Below are 13,588 nucleotides of genomic sequence, written 5' to 3' on the forward strand. Positions count from 1 at the left end.
CGAGATCCGTGATAGCGATTAATGCCACTTTATAAAATATTCGTCTATTTTTCTCCGCGTTTCTTTCATTTTCGAAACACCGTTGCCGTAACGTCGTTGACGGATACGTGAATCGACGTTTTTCATTTTGCGAACGCTGAGAACGGCGAGACGCGAGTCGACGTTCCCCATTTTATTTGATTCGATACGTTTCGGAAAAACGCGCGTCAGACTCGCTTTGTTTCAAAGTATACCGTCAACAGCGTGTTAATGACGACTTTGATGTCGGAATTCTGAACTCTGATCAAATCGAAATTTTATCGCTGTTTCACAGTATCGATCATGACGCGCAAATGAGAATTCATGGATATGGAATGGCGATCGAGGAGTGGCAGGTCGAACGTTTTACCTGCGCTCTATTAGTATCGATAACGAGAGAGTAGTGATTCTTTAAACGTAATGCGAAAATCGATGCGTACGTGGTATCGCGTGGAGATCGAGCCGAGCGTGACGAGTGTTGCATACGTGATGTCGTTAAAGTTGTAGGATGTCATGTAGCATGAACAGCACGATTGAAAAGCCAGAGAGTCCCGAGCGAGTCGTCGAAGAACAGGCAAAGAATCGGAATTAGCATTTTCGAAATCTATTCTGTATATTCTATAGTAGTTTCATTTTATATCCAACGAATAAAATCCTAATATTCTTATAGAGTTAGCAACCTTTCATTTCCATTCCAGACATTCGTCGATGTATTCAACAATTTTGAAGATATTCGCGAAGAACAATTTAAATGGAACACCACTACTGCGTGCCGTTGTATCACCATTGTAATTCTATTGTTCGGATGTATAATACCAGGCGGCGTGTATAGTCGTATTCTGTAACAGCTATTCGAGCCAAGTCAGCGCATAACGAAGGAGTTAGAAGCGCTTACGATAACCGATCATTTTCCTTTCTTTGCAGACAGTGTTTCATGTTCCTGAAATCGTCGATAGATCGTTGGTGCGCGGTGTTGCGATCGAATCGGGATCGCCAGTGATCGTGAAGTTTGAAAGCTGCTGGCCGAGCGTGTGGCTGGTAGGGCGAGAAGCCCGATCGACCAAGGATCGTTCGAACGAGGGTGTCCCTTTCACCGGAACAACGGTGCTGATCCTCGGCATGAAGGGTAAGTCCTTTGAAATCCTATTCACACGATAGAAACGCTATTCCTCCTCTTTTTCCCAAACGTGAAATATCTCTATCGTCGCCTTCCTCGCTCGCGAGCTTGTCACTCGAATTTCCAGCAAGCAGAAGCTTATCTCTGACCCTCGACGCTGAGAAGAAGCAACCTGATGCGAACGCAGAGATCGAATACAGCAGTAGATAAAAAAAAAAAAAAATATCTAAATTGAGCTAGGATTGCCTTTGGATACTATTACGCGTGACGCCAATGATGGTCAATCGGGAGGAAATTCGATGGCTACCATTGGACGAGATAGCAGATTAGTAGCGTAAAATTCACGCAATTTCTAACAATTTCACATTTACTGCATCTCGTCGCACGATATCAACGACGAGCGTCGCTCCGATCGGTTACCGATGTTTTTCGAAAGTGCTCGTATTTTTATGATATTCAATGGGAGCGTTAATGACGGAAGCGCAAAAAATTTGCGAAATCAACGTTGGCGAACGATGGCTGGTGGTTGGGACAGCGCGTAACAGCTGTTTTGCATAACCTAATTAGTCAGCGAGCCGCACACGCTGGCCGGAATTAAAATTGGAGCTCGAGCGGGTCTCGCACCGCCTCTCGCAGCATCGTTCCCTTCGATCTTTTCCGGCAGACTGGCTGCGAGAACTCTCGAGAATAGAATTTGTTACGTCGCCATCTGGCGTCGGACCATTTGCCTACCTTTCGAAGCGGTTCTACGGGGAAATACCCCAAGACGTTATACGGTGGCATAGCAACTACGTTGGACATGGGAACGCACCGAAGGTTTCCACGAATGGTAACGATATTTCTCTCGGAAAGTCGTACTTTGCAAGGATATTCGAGCGTTAGTGAAACGTAAAATCGCGAGCCGACTCGGTCCAACGATCTTCCACCTCTGGAGTAACGTAAATCCGACGGCTAGCGCGAATAGAATCCTCCGGAGGGCTATTCGCCGACGAATTTGATCGCTATCACCCGAATTCTCTTTATGAAACTTTCAAAACGACGTGGTCGAAGCGACGTACGCGAAGAAGAATTTTCGCGAATGAAAAGGATCGCACGGCAGAAGGAAGGAAATTGGTGGACCACGGCTGGATGAAATCGGCAGGACAGAGATTAATCTCGCGATTAACAGAGCCGGGGGTCCGGTCGAAAACGAACATCGCGATCGTAGTGGCCTGATAATGGATTATCTGCTCGCGGGCATAATGTATCGCCCGCTGTCACGGCGGCCACGATGAATCACCTGGCTGCGACTTTCTCCGGTGAACGTCTCTCCAATTAACGCGACTGAAAGCGACGATTAAGCGATTCGCTGGTAAATAATTTTTAAGCTCGCGCTGCTCATTTTTACGTAGGAAACGTTTCCAAAGTGCCGATCGTTATCGTTTGGCAGCCACTCGAGTTCCTCTCCTCGCAACCAACATGCCAGTTTCTACGACTCGATCTCTTCTTTTTCTCGTAGTATCGAGTCAATCGTGACACGAATAGTGGCATACGATAGATACAAACGTCATTAACGCGCGAATTTTATACACAGGGTGGTTGGTAACTGATGGTACAAGCGGAAAGGGGGTGATTCTACGCGAAAAAAGAAGTCGAAAATATGGAATACAATTTTTTTTAATTTTTTCTTTTTTTTTTTAATTTTTCCATCGGGACAACGATCTACAGTGAGATCCGTTATAACGAGACGCGATAAAGTGCACGCGTACCGAGCCAAAATTCAAAGTCGATTTTCTCGAAAACAAAGCCTCGAACGAAAAATTTTTATTCTATATTTTCGACTTCTTTTTTCGCGTAGAATCACCCCCTTTCCGCTTGTACCACCAGTTACCAACCACCCTGTATTTTACGTCGATTGTAAAATGTTATTATATATAGTCTTTTTTATACGATATTACTTGGATTATTTGTATCGTTAAAAATTCTTTAGCTCGTCAGATTCATCTTATTTCGATCGTACTACAAAATTTAGTTACACATGGGTCACCGATGACCACCGTAGCAGCCGGTGTGTTAATTTAACTCGCTTCCCCACACAGGACGAGCTATCTCGAGATACGATAACGTTCGTATAATGGTTACGGTCCAGAGTTGCCCTATTATTCCAATTATGTACAATCGTAATCAAGGTGCCATCAACTACGACAAACCTTGTATATTAGTAATTGTTAATGATTACCGTAAGATGAAAATTTAAGCACGCGTTCTAGATGTCCGACGAATGTCCTTTTCCTATTGATCGGAAGAATATGGCGATGGACCCAACCAGGGTAACCGATTAATTGTTAATCAACGGTGGCAGCGGCCGAATAATTAGCGGTGCGGCTATCGCCGCCAGGACTATCAATACAAGCGAGTTGCTACTTATTAACGGCGAGTTAATCGCGGCCGGTCGGTAATTTATTTCTCGCGAGTTCCACTCGGCAATGTCGAGTACAGCAAATATTTATCTCGGACTCGCTCTTTGAAACTGGCGAAAGTGGTTGTCTAAACCGCGCCTCTTTTTTTTTATATTTGCCCGACGCAGCGGCGAAATTAAAATTCCGCCTCAAGGGAGGGAAAGGTCGTGGGAACTTCGAGTCTGGAAAATTCGCCACTTCTACTGTTCCTCTTTTTCCAACCGGTCTCTGCGGACACGGGGCGCGAGAACGCGCAATTAGTGGCACGAGTGGAAAGGAAAAATTTTAAATACCCCGAGGAATCTCTTAGATTCGATGAAATTCCATAAAAACGTGGAACTTGCGAAAAGATACGGCGCATGAGGTGGAAAATATCTTGTTCCATTGATACGTTCGATTGTCACATGTATCGATGTGACTATCGTTTGGTATCTTTCAACGATGTAACGCGTGTCCTGGCTGTCTTCAAGTAAAACCAAGTAAAAGAATTTCTTCTGAATCTCTGTCGTCACAGGAGATGGGAATCCTACAGATTCTCCCGGACGAGTTAATGGACAAATGTTATGACTTGCCGCGCGTTTCCTCTCGAACGCGTGCAATGCCAATCTGTAAAAGTTGGAAGCGGCGCTCTGTAGCAAATATTTTGCCAATTAGTTAAATCGATGCGCAACAGGCGAACCACGGGTGTCAAGAGTCTTCAGAAAACTCCGCAACGTCGAGCCACACGGCATGCGAAAAATATAACACTCGACTGAAACGTGGAACAATTAATTATCCCGTATCGAAACATGGCGTAATTATTTAATTTCGCGCTTCTCTGTGGTTCGACTCTTTCGTAAACACGGCACGCTGATTTCCAAAGGTTTCAAGGGTGTTACGTAGGTAGCACTGTCGCAATTAATTGAATCGCGGCGCAACAGACGAGATCCAGGCGTCGAGAAGGGTCGTTGAAGACGGCCGACAGAAAATCCTCGGCAAATTACCGCGAAATTTCGCGTTTTGCGTTTGGATACGCGCCAGCCGTTCGGTTAAAGCGCGAATTCGCGATGAGGGGTTACGGGGAGTAAGCTGCCCCTCCGACACACTGGATCGGCTCAAAAGTTCCTTTCTCTCTTTCTCTCTCACTCTCTCTCTCTCTCTCTCTTTCGCTTTCTAGCACCAGAAACTGCGCAGTAATTATGGCATAACTTCGACAGAGTCTCTTTGTTAACAACGAAAGCCTCTCTCGAGACGAGTATCCGATATTGAGCGCTCGAGGAAGCGTAAACTTGGTCTTCACGCTTCGGTTTCCGGTGCCCGTCATCGGCCATTCCCTCCTCTTTCGCCTAGCCGTTTGCATAACTTCTTTTCCCCTGGTGTGCTTTCGCGCGAGCATGTTTCTATTTCCCACGTGGGAAGTCGCGGGAGCTCGTAACATTTTGCATTACACGCTGTCCCGGCTAACACCAACACCAACACCAACACCAACACCAACACCAACACCAACACCAACACCAACACCAACACCAACACCAACACCAACACCAACACCAACACCAACACCAACACCAACACCAACACCAACACTAACACTAACACTAACACTAACACTAAACACTAAGTACCAAAAAACCAAAGCACTAAAGTACTAAAGCACTAAAGCACTAAAGCACCAATGCACCAAAGCACCAAAGCACCAAAGTACAAATGTACCAAAGTACTGAAGTAGATGTTGAAGTTGAATTTGAGCTTTTAATACTTTGGAGTTTTTAGTGCTTTTGGCACTTTACTTTTTTGTGCTCGGAGTACTTTAGTACTTGTCGATACCTTAGTGCTTTGGTACTTTAGTACTTTAGTACCTGGAGCTTGGTGCTTGGTGCTTGGTTCTAAGCACTAAGCCTTGAACCTTTTCTGATTTCTTTTCCACGCTTTTCTCTTTTACACGCTGTCTGTCCACCGTTTTGCGTTTTCCGTTTTTTACAATTCTTCGTATATAGTCAAGCAACTTCTTTCGCCGCCGTTGGTCTCGGCGAACTCAAACGTTGACAAACGAAAACCTCAAATATTTAGCGGTGGCACCTCACCGTGTTTGTTTCTCATCCATCCGCAACTTTCTCACTACTTTCGCCTCTTTTTCCTTCCGTGTCGTTCCTCTTAATTTAATAGCCCGTATTTCCCGCGGTTCTGTCCTCTCTCTGTCTCCGGTCTTTCTGAATTCTTCTCGCTTATCTTAGTCTCGCCTCCTTTGACTCCATTTTTCTTCCATTTTTACACACCGACCCGATTATTATTTTTCCCGCCGGATTGTCAGCTGTTCGTCGTCAGACGGTTTAATAACTCAAGCGAATCACCCTCTTCTTCGTTTTTCCGAGAGCAGCTACATCGTAAATATTGAAACTCTAACGATCCTCGGTGTTCAACGCGAGGCGTCTGAAAGACCTTTCGAACGTTCGAGCTTTCCCAAGCTCGAGAAGAACTTCGATGTAACACGTGTACAGACGCTTATTAAACGATGCATAATTTTACGCCATCTAATGAATTTGAAAACTTTTGCCAGAGCAAAGGGGAAGGTAAATCGCATTAGAAAGCTCGAGAAACTCGCGGGGAAACTTCGTTCACGGTCCTCGTGAATCTTCGAAAGTCCCACAGGGACTCTCCTTCGTTACCTCAAAGATCCACCACGCTTTCATCACTTTTTAGTACTCGCTTAATGGTCAATGGGAAATTTTTGTAAATTTTTCAAGTCGCTGCAGGGAGTAGCGTCTAGGTGGAAATCCGCCAGGACAGATTAACGCGTTATCGATGGAACACTTAGAACACACGTTTTTAATTCTTTAAACATCGCGTGGAGGAGACGCGAAACGACGTTTGTTATATTGTTCGATTTAACATATTTTCTATACAACATATTTTATATACAATATAATATGTTAATACAATAATTACTTATGTATTGAATAAATAATAATATTACAAACTTAACTCACCAAACCAACCAATTTAACTCACGTCGCGCGGATTATTAAACCTCTCCATTAAAAATTGATCTTGGTTCAATGTTATCTTAACGTGTTAAGATTTCTCTTAACCGATTTCTCGATTTCTTTATCGAAGGGAATAATTTTGGAATAAATCCTGAGCTGATCATCGAAGAGCATTGAAGATTTGTAATTAAGATTGGTTCGTTACTTGTATATAATTGTTCGCAAGTGTGGTTCCTTATGTTACGTGAATGTTAACGTTCTAATAGGACATTTGACGAGTCGACGTTCTGTGACGGCACTTAACAGCAAATACCACCACTCGACACCAACTAGTGTCGGACGACGACAGCGCAGTGGTTAGCGCCTTAGGTTACGAACGTTCGGAACACTCGGGTTCGAATCCCGGTGACCGGAGTCCGATTTTTCTTCCACGCGTCCAAATTAGAAGAAAAGTAGCAGTACCCCATCATCAGCGAACATCTCTACAGTCAGCATCTACAAGTATCACGGACGACACATATGCTTCAGTTCCTTTAATATCGAAAAATATTCTTTGAATATTAAATGAATTTAATCGACGTCCCGATATGAACAAAATATTCATACACCATGAATCATTCATTATGATTTCCAACAGGAGAGTAACCTTTCTTGCCAGGTCGATGGAACTGAGATTTTCTAAGCGAGTTTCGCGATTTGAAATTCCTGTCCGCGTTATTAGACGGATGGAGCTTATGGCCACGGTAGATAGCTAGGTTTGAGAACTTGCGGATAATCGCGTTAAAACACAGCAAGCTACTCGGGCCCTCGTTAATCCGTTCCGATGAAGTATAGCCAGCTCGATAGTGGGAAGAGTCTGGCCGACGTTTGAGAAATTCGCTTTCGGTGTACCGCCTATTCCCCGATTGATTAATATACTCGAAAATTCATCCAGCCAGCTCGAATTTTAATTTTCAAGTAACGAGTTTCGTTTAACGTTAATTCGATTAACAAATTTCCGATTCGTTACACTGGCAATAAATTCTCAATTTTCCAATATCGCAGAATCACAATAACACTCGACGCTAGCGCGAATTTCAATAATTCCAATGGTAATCAAAATTTAATAATTGCGATAATTTCCATGCGATTTTCTCGTAGACTAAATTTAGCTGCACGCCTACGTGTAACAGTTTGTATGGACTTTTAGGACAATCTCAGCTAGGATCGGATAAGGACCAGACGACGCGCATCCCTTCAACGTCGGCAATCATCTCGATACTTTAATCCAATCTACAAGTCCATACACCCTTCGTCTGACCTCTTACGATTCTCACGAAAATATCCTTCGCATGAGCTAAAAGATCTCCATCTTGCTAACCTATCTTCAACATCATCTTCGTCCTTATCTTCATCTCCCTCGCTACGATCGCTCTGTCGTTCTATACCAGTGTTTTAAGAAATGTTTCCTGACATAACGTCGTGCCTGGTCACACTCACCCTATACCGGTCTTAAACAAAATTATTCGTTTCAGGGTCATTCGTAAGTAGAACAAAACGAGTGACTCAAATTTACAATCCAACACTGGCAACCAGAAAATTTTCGCGAAAGACTAAAGTTACGACTACGCAAGCGAGGATACGATCGTCGTTTGTTGAGAAACATTCTGACCAAATTATTTCTCTCGGAGAGAAACCCGCTGTACGCAAATCTCTCGTTACATAGAAAATATCTCGGTGACGAGTCCCTCCGCTTCCGGTTGCTCGTTGAATTGGTCGAATCACAGGAAACGGTACCCCATCACCGTGGAAGGAACGTTTTCTCAGGTTGCGATCGCTTCGAAACTGGCTGACTTTCGCGTGTTCCATTTTCGAGGGCGGATCGATAAGCCCGATGAAAATTCCGGGTTCGGACCACGCCGGCAAACCGTGGAACGTTTCGCGTAATGCGTCGCGGTTCTCGGTGAGCCGAGACGAGCGCCGACCGGATAAATAATCGATCGATCGGCGTCGTGGTAGCGCGCAACAAAGTTGACGATGGCTACGGACCGACTCTGCCTATTGGCAGAGAGAGTTACGCAACACCTCTGGCCACCGGTGACCTCGAAACGCTGTGAACCGCTTGGAACGCAGCGCGAAATGCCTCGAATGGCTCGCCGCGTACCTTCGAAACCGGAAGTCCAGCGAGCCGTTGCTAAAATTTCCGAATCCTTGCGAGGAATCGTTGGATCGTGTTTGATCATCGACTAAAAGGGTTTCCATTGATCGGAATTCTTCTGTTAATACGTTTATCGAGATTTTGCGTTGAAATTAGACGTTGATGGAAAGATTCGAGAATTTTCTCTGGATATCGTTCAGAGGCAACGAATCTCAAATTGAGAAATATTTTACGATCTGATCTATTTTAAATTACCGATAGAGATTTTCTATTTAGTTCTTTTCGTTTCTAACTGATTAGAATTGTCGTGTTACCTGGATCAGTGGAATTTCACGTAGAAATTAGAAGTTCAAGAGAATTGGATAGAAGTTAGAAGCGACGAAAGGATTGGAGAATCTTCTCTGAAGATAGTTTCTAGCCAACGAACCTCGAAATTGAGGAATATTTTTTGCCTTGGTCGGTTTTAAAGTACCGATAGAAACCTCGAAGCATCTAACACGAATCCGATACAGCTCTATTTATATGACACAGTCACGAGTAACTGGATCAGCCGGATAATACGTGTCCATTGGCTCCTCTTTTCTCCGCTGTTTATAGGTTCGTATAATCGAAGCTAATTTTCATGTACGGCAGAATTTCCTTTATCCGAAACGAACGAAATATTTCGGATAATATCGGATTCCTTTGCTAACCCCCATCAACCGCTATGGTTTCGATAATAGAGATCCACGTTCGGATAACTGAGATTGAACAACGATTTCCACACAAATTGTGTGAAATTATTGTTCGGGATTTGGAGCGGCTGCCTGGTAATTACCGCGACGCTTTATGTGAACCAGATGCGATCCTCGGGCAGGACGATCGTCAAGGGTCTACGCTACCCTAGTGCGGACCCATCGTAAACAGTGGGCCTATTGTACAGTCAAAGTATTCTAGGACCCCACGGAAAAACGCATAAGGTCCGAAACTTTATTTTATGGTACATCTCAGGAAGACCGGACACGCGGGCTTTCCCAAGTGTAAGGTCACCCGCGCGCGAATCTTCATGAAGGCAGCCAGCCTATTCTTAAACATTTACCCAATGATCAATTAGGAACAGACTGGAAACACACCCACCACGAATCTTCCTCTACGACAGCAACATCACCAAGAGACACTCTTTTTCTTTTTTTTTTTATTTATTAAAATTTACAATCAATTCTCGCATTGAGAATTTTCAGTAATTTTTTCTGGCATGGCGCAGTGACGTGGCTAATTATTTATAATAAGTTAGTACTTATTATAGATAAGTATAATTTATAGGTATGTATTATAAATAAGTAAATATTAATTAATTTAGATAACTAATTGAATCTAGCGTTTAGGTCTAGCGGGTAGTGTCTCTTCAGCCTGCGGATCTGGTCCGACGTATCAAGTAGTCCAGTGATTAGGGGGTTTCGGTGTTTGTTGACTCTTTTGCTATATCTGTCGCTATATTTTGCTATTTCCTCTTTGACTGTTGGTATCTTGAGGTTGCGATGTATCGTTTCGTTGGTAACATACCAATGTGCATCTATTAAGGATCTTAGCGTTTTCGATTGGAAGCGTTGAAGTATTTCAATGTTGGAATTGCTGTTCCCCATAGTTGGGTTCCGTAGGTCCACACAGGTTTTATTACGGTCTTGTAGAGGGTAATTTTATTCTGACATCACCAAGAGTCACTCTTGCACCAGTATTGTAAGAGTCAACATTAACAGTATTCAATCAGTGACCATTATATTTAACAGGATAGTCAGTGAACTAAAGACAGTTGTATTCAGAGTATCGAGTGGAATAAATAAGGTGAACTAAACCTCGCTCTGTACATTTATTATAATCCTCCACCTTGGACGCTAATAACGTTCAAGGCTCGCGATACCAACCGATCAGTTGTGCCTAAGTGGTTGCTAGTTAGTTGAATGTCGCAACAATTATATGTCAGCTTAGACAAAACACGCGGACGTGTACGATTTCGGAATACGCAATCGTCTGACTGAAAGTACGTACGAGCTAGTAGTTCGAATAAAGAGGCTCAGCTCGTATAACAGACGGTAAACGGAAAGTGGTTCGTATAAGCGGAGCTCGAATAAACGGAATAACTTCGTTCGAAGACGAAAGTGAAATTAAATTGGACCGAAATTTGTAAGTAGTACCGAGGCAGAAATATTAATTCATATAAGCGATACATGAAGCGAACCGGAGTTGGATAATAAGAGTTCAGTGACGCATTCCAAATGTAAACCGAGTACTACGGCGACGTTAGTTCGGGTAAACGGAGTTCGCATAAATGCAGTTTTATTATAAAAATACTCGCCATACGCTATCAGAGTTTATGCAGACAGTCTGTGAGATAATGCAAAGAGTTGTGAAAACAATCGACCGTACGTTACGACCGTTGCACAGGTTCGATTCCACGCGGACCACTAAAAATTCCGAGTAAACGAACTTGCTGCATGGCATTCCGACGGGAAACCGCGGAATTTCCCGTAACGCGGACTCCGCAACGATTCTCTTTGGCGACCAATCCGCGCTCGCATCTTCGTCCATGGAACATTAATTAGTGGACGGATCGATGCTCGGCGTTTCTTTTCTCTCGCTCAGCCTCCCGTGCCCCCATGTTTTCACCGGTTCCTGTGTTTTCCTCATCGGCAGCCCCTTTATTAAGCCTCCGTTGTCCGAGCTGCTTTTCAATTCGGCCGCTTTTTCGTCGCGTGTCTTTGATCCATTGGAAACCGTGGAGCGTTTTCGAGACACGGGAGAAATCGCGGCGGAATAATGGAAACCGAGGAACCGAACCTGCTCCGATCCGGAACCAGTATTTTCTCCTTGTTTCCTGCTTTGCTTTCCCTTTTTAACGTAAAACAACGATTCTAGAAAGAACGATTATCCGGAGCCTGCGCGCGTCCAACCGGCGGCGACTCTCTAATTGCAACGCACCAAGTGCTTGGCACGATATTTTTCATAGCGCGTTTCTCCTCAGAAAGTAAAATTAAACAAGCTACCGTAGCGTAATTTTCATTATGGAAATTAAAGTATCCTTCTTCGCGATTATGCAAATCCACGGAAACTGAATAAAAAAGAATCAAAATTTCGTCGAAAGAACGTACCTAAAGACGAGAAACGGAGGTGCGTAAAAAAGACAAGCGAGCAACCGTGGCGCCTGACAGACGCGTTTAATCGTCGAGCGGTGCCGGAGTGTTCCTCGAGACGCGGAGACCACTTGAAAAATTCATCCTCACCTCTGGCAATCCCAGAGGAAAATCGAACAGAGCTCGAGGACCACCGCGAGTCCTCCACAGTAAATTTTCCTCTTCGTTCCGGTCTTATCGCTCATGGATATTCATATTTTACTCGTTTATCGATCCCAACGGTGTGGAAACTCAATGGATTTATCGGGAAATAATTTCGTTAGCAACGTATTATGAGACGAAGCTTTTTCCTTGGTTATTTGTTCCCGGATGAGTGACGATAGAGCGAACGATAAAGAGTCGATAACGTGGACAAAGTAGCGGGAATCGGTCGACGGAGTTGGCGATTAAAACTTTGCTCGTGAAAAGTGTCATCCGTTCGAAATCGGCGCATTCAGCTCGCGCAGAGCGATTCTATTTTCCAATTTTTCGCGCTGTTCAAACGCGCGTACGTGGATTTTCGTAACGCGTCTCGTACCTGGTTCTCGAACGACGCAAATGAGAAACAGATCGTCGTTTAGGTGTTAAACTACGTTGTCATAGGTCTGCGCTAACGTGGATTAATTCGCGGCAGTTTAGATTTTGGATAACGTGCGTTGGATTAGGAATACGTTAACGAGTATCCATAGTGGTATAGGTCAATAATGACGTAGGACCACGTCTAGGAAAATTCACAGCAGCTTACTAAGCCGGATTAGCTACCCGTTAATGAATATTCGCAGTAGTACGAGTCAATCATCAGGTAGAATTACCTTTGAGAAAATTCACAAAGGCTTAGCGAATTCGACTAGGGGTAGGTTAATGAATAACCGCGGTAGCATAGGTCAATTATGGCGTACGGCTATGTTTAGGAAAATTCACAGTTGGTAAGCCGGATTAGGGATACGTTACTGAATATCCGCAGTAGTAAAGGTCAATTACGACGTAGGGCTACCTTTAGGAAAATTCGCAAAGGCTTGGTAGGTTGGATTAGGGATGCGACAATGAATATCCTCGCTAGTATAGGTGAATTATGGCGTAGAGCTACGTTCAGGAAAATTCACAGTACCTTGGTAACTTGGATTAGCGATACGAATGTTCACAGTAGTATAAGGTCGACATTGACGTAGGTTACGTTTAGAAAAATTCAGTATAGACAAGAGTAGCGTAGGCAAACCCTGGATTAACTTTGTAATAATGCAAGCTAATGATAGTTAGTAGGTCTACGTCAACGTAGATTCACGGTACTCGTTAACGCGTTAACGCGAGCACGGATCGCTGATTCGCAGTAGCGCAGACCAACGACGACGCAGACCTAAATTCGGGAAACCATATGATAACCCAGATTTGCGGTAGACTAAGTCAACGTTATCACGAGTCTACACTGATCGAAATGCAACTCAACCACGATTGCTTCAATGTTACGCAAACTCAAACCTCCGCTTAACCCATCTCGGAGGTAACTCAGGTCTAGGTTAATCCCTACCCACCATCTTTGGAACTAGAAGCAACCCAAGCTTAGTCTAATCTACACCTGGCTTACCCTTAAATCCGTACTTACCTCGACCAAGAGGCAATGGAAGTCTACAACAGCATCGTGTACGCGCCGCTTCCATCCTACGATAAACTAAATTCACAGCTATGAAACCGAACATCAGCGCTGAACACACGTTTCACGCATAATAATATAATCTGAATGCACTGTGTCGGAACCTTGGTCGAAGATCGAC

At 44.0% G+C, this 13,588-nt stretch overlaps 1 protein-coding gene across 5 annotated transcripts in view; it reads left to right on the forward strand.

The window, feature by feature from the left end:
- The window catches only part of LOC117231225, a 182,190-nt gene that overhangs the window by 14,392 nt on the left and 154,210 nt on the right, over nt 1-13,588 (forward strand). For all 5 annotated transcript variants that reach the window (XM_033489448.1, XM_033489450.1, XM_033489449.1 and 2 more), the window contains one exon: nt 943-1,144. In XM_033489448.1, coding sequence (XP_033345339.1) covers nt 943-1,144 — 202 coding nt within the window. The remainder of the gene's footprint in view (nt 1-942; nt 1,145-13,588) is intronic.

Source organism: Bombus vosnesenskii, unplaced genomic scaffold (genome assembly GCF_011952255.1).
Source record: "Bombus vosnesenskii isolate JDL3184/JDL3185 unplaced genomic scaffold, Bvos_JDL3184-5_v1.1 scf7180000013272, whole genome shotgun sequence".
NCBI lineage: Eukaryota > Metazoa > Arthropoda > Insecta > Hymenoptera > Apidae > Bombus > Bombus vosnesenskii.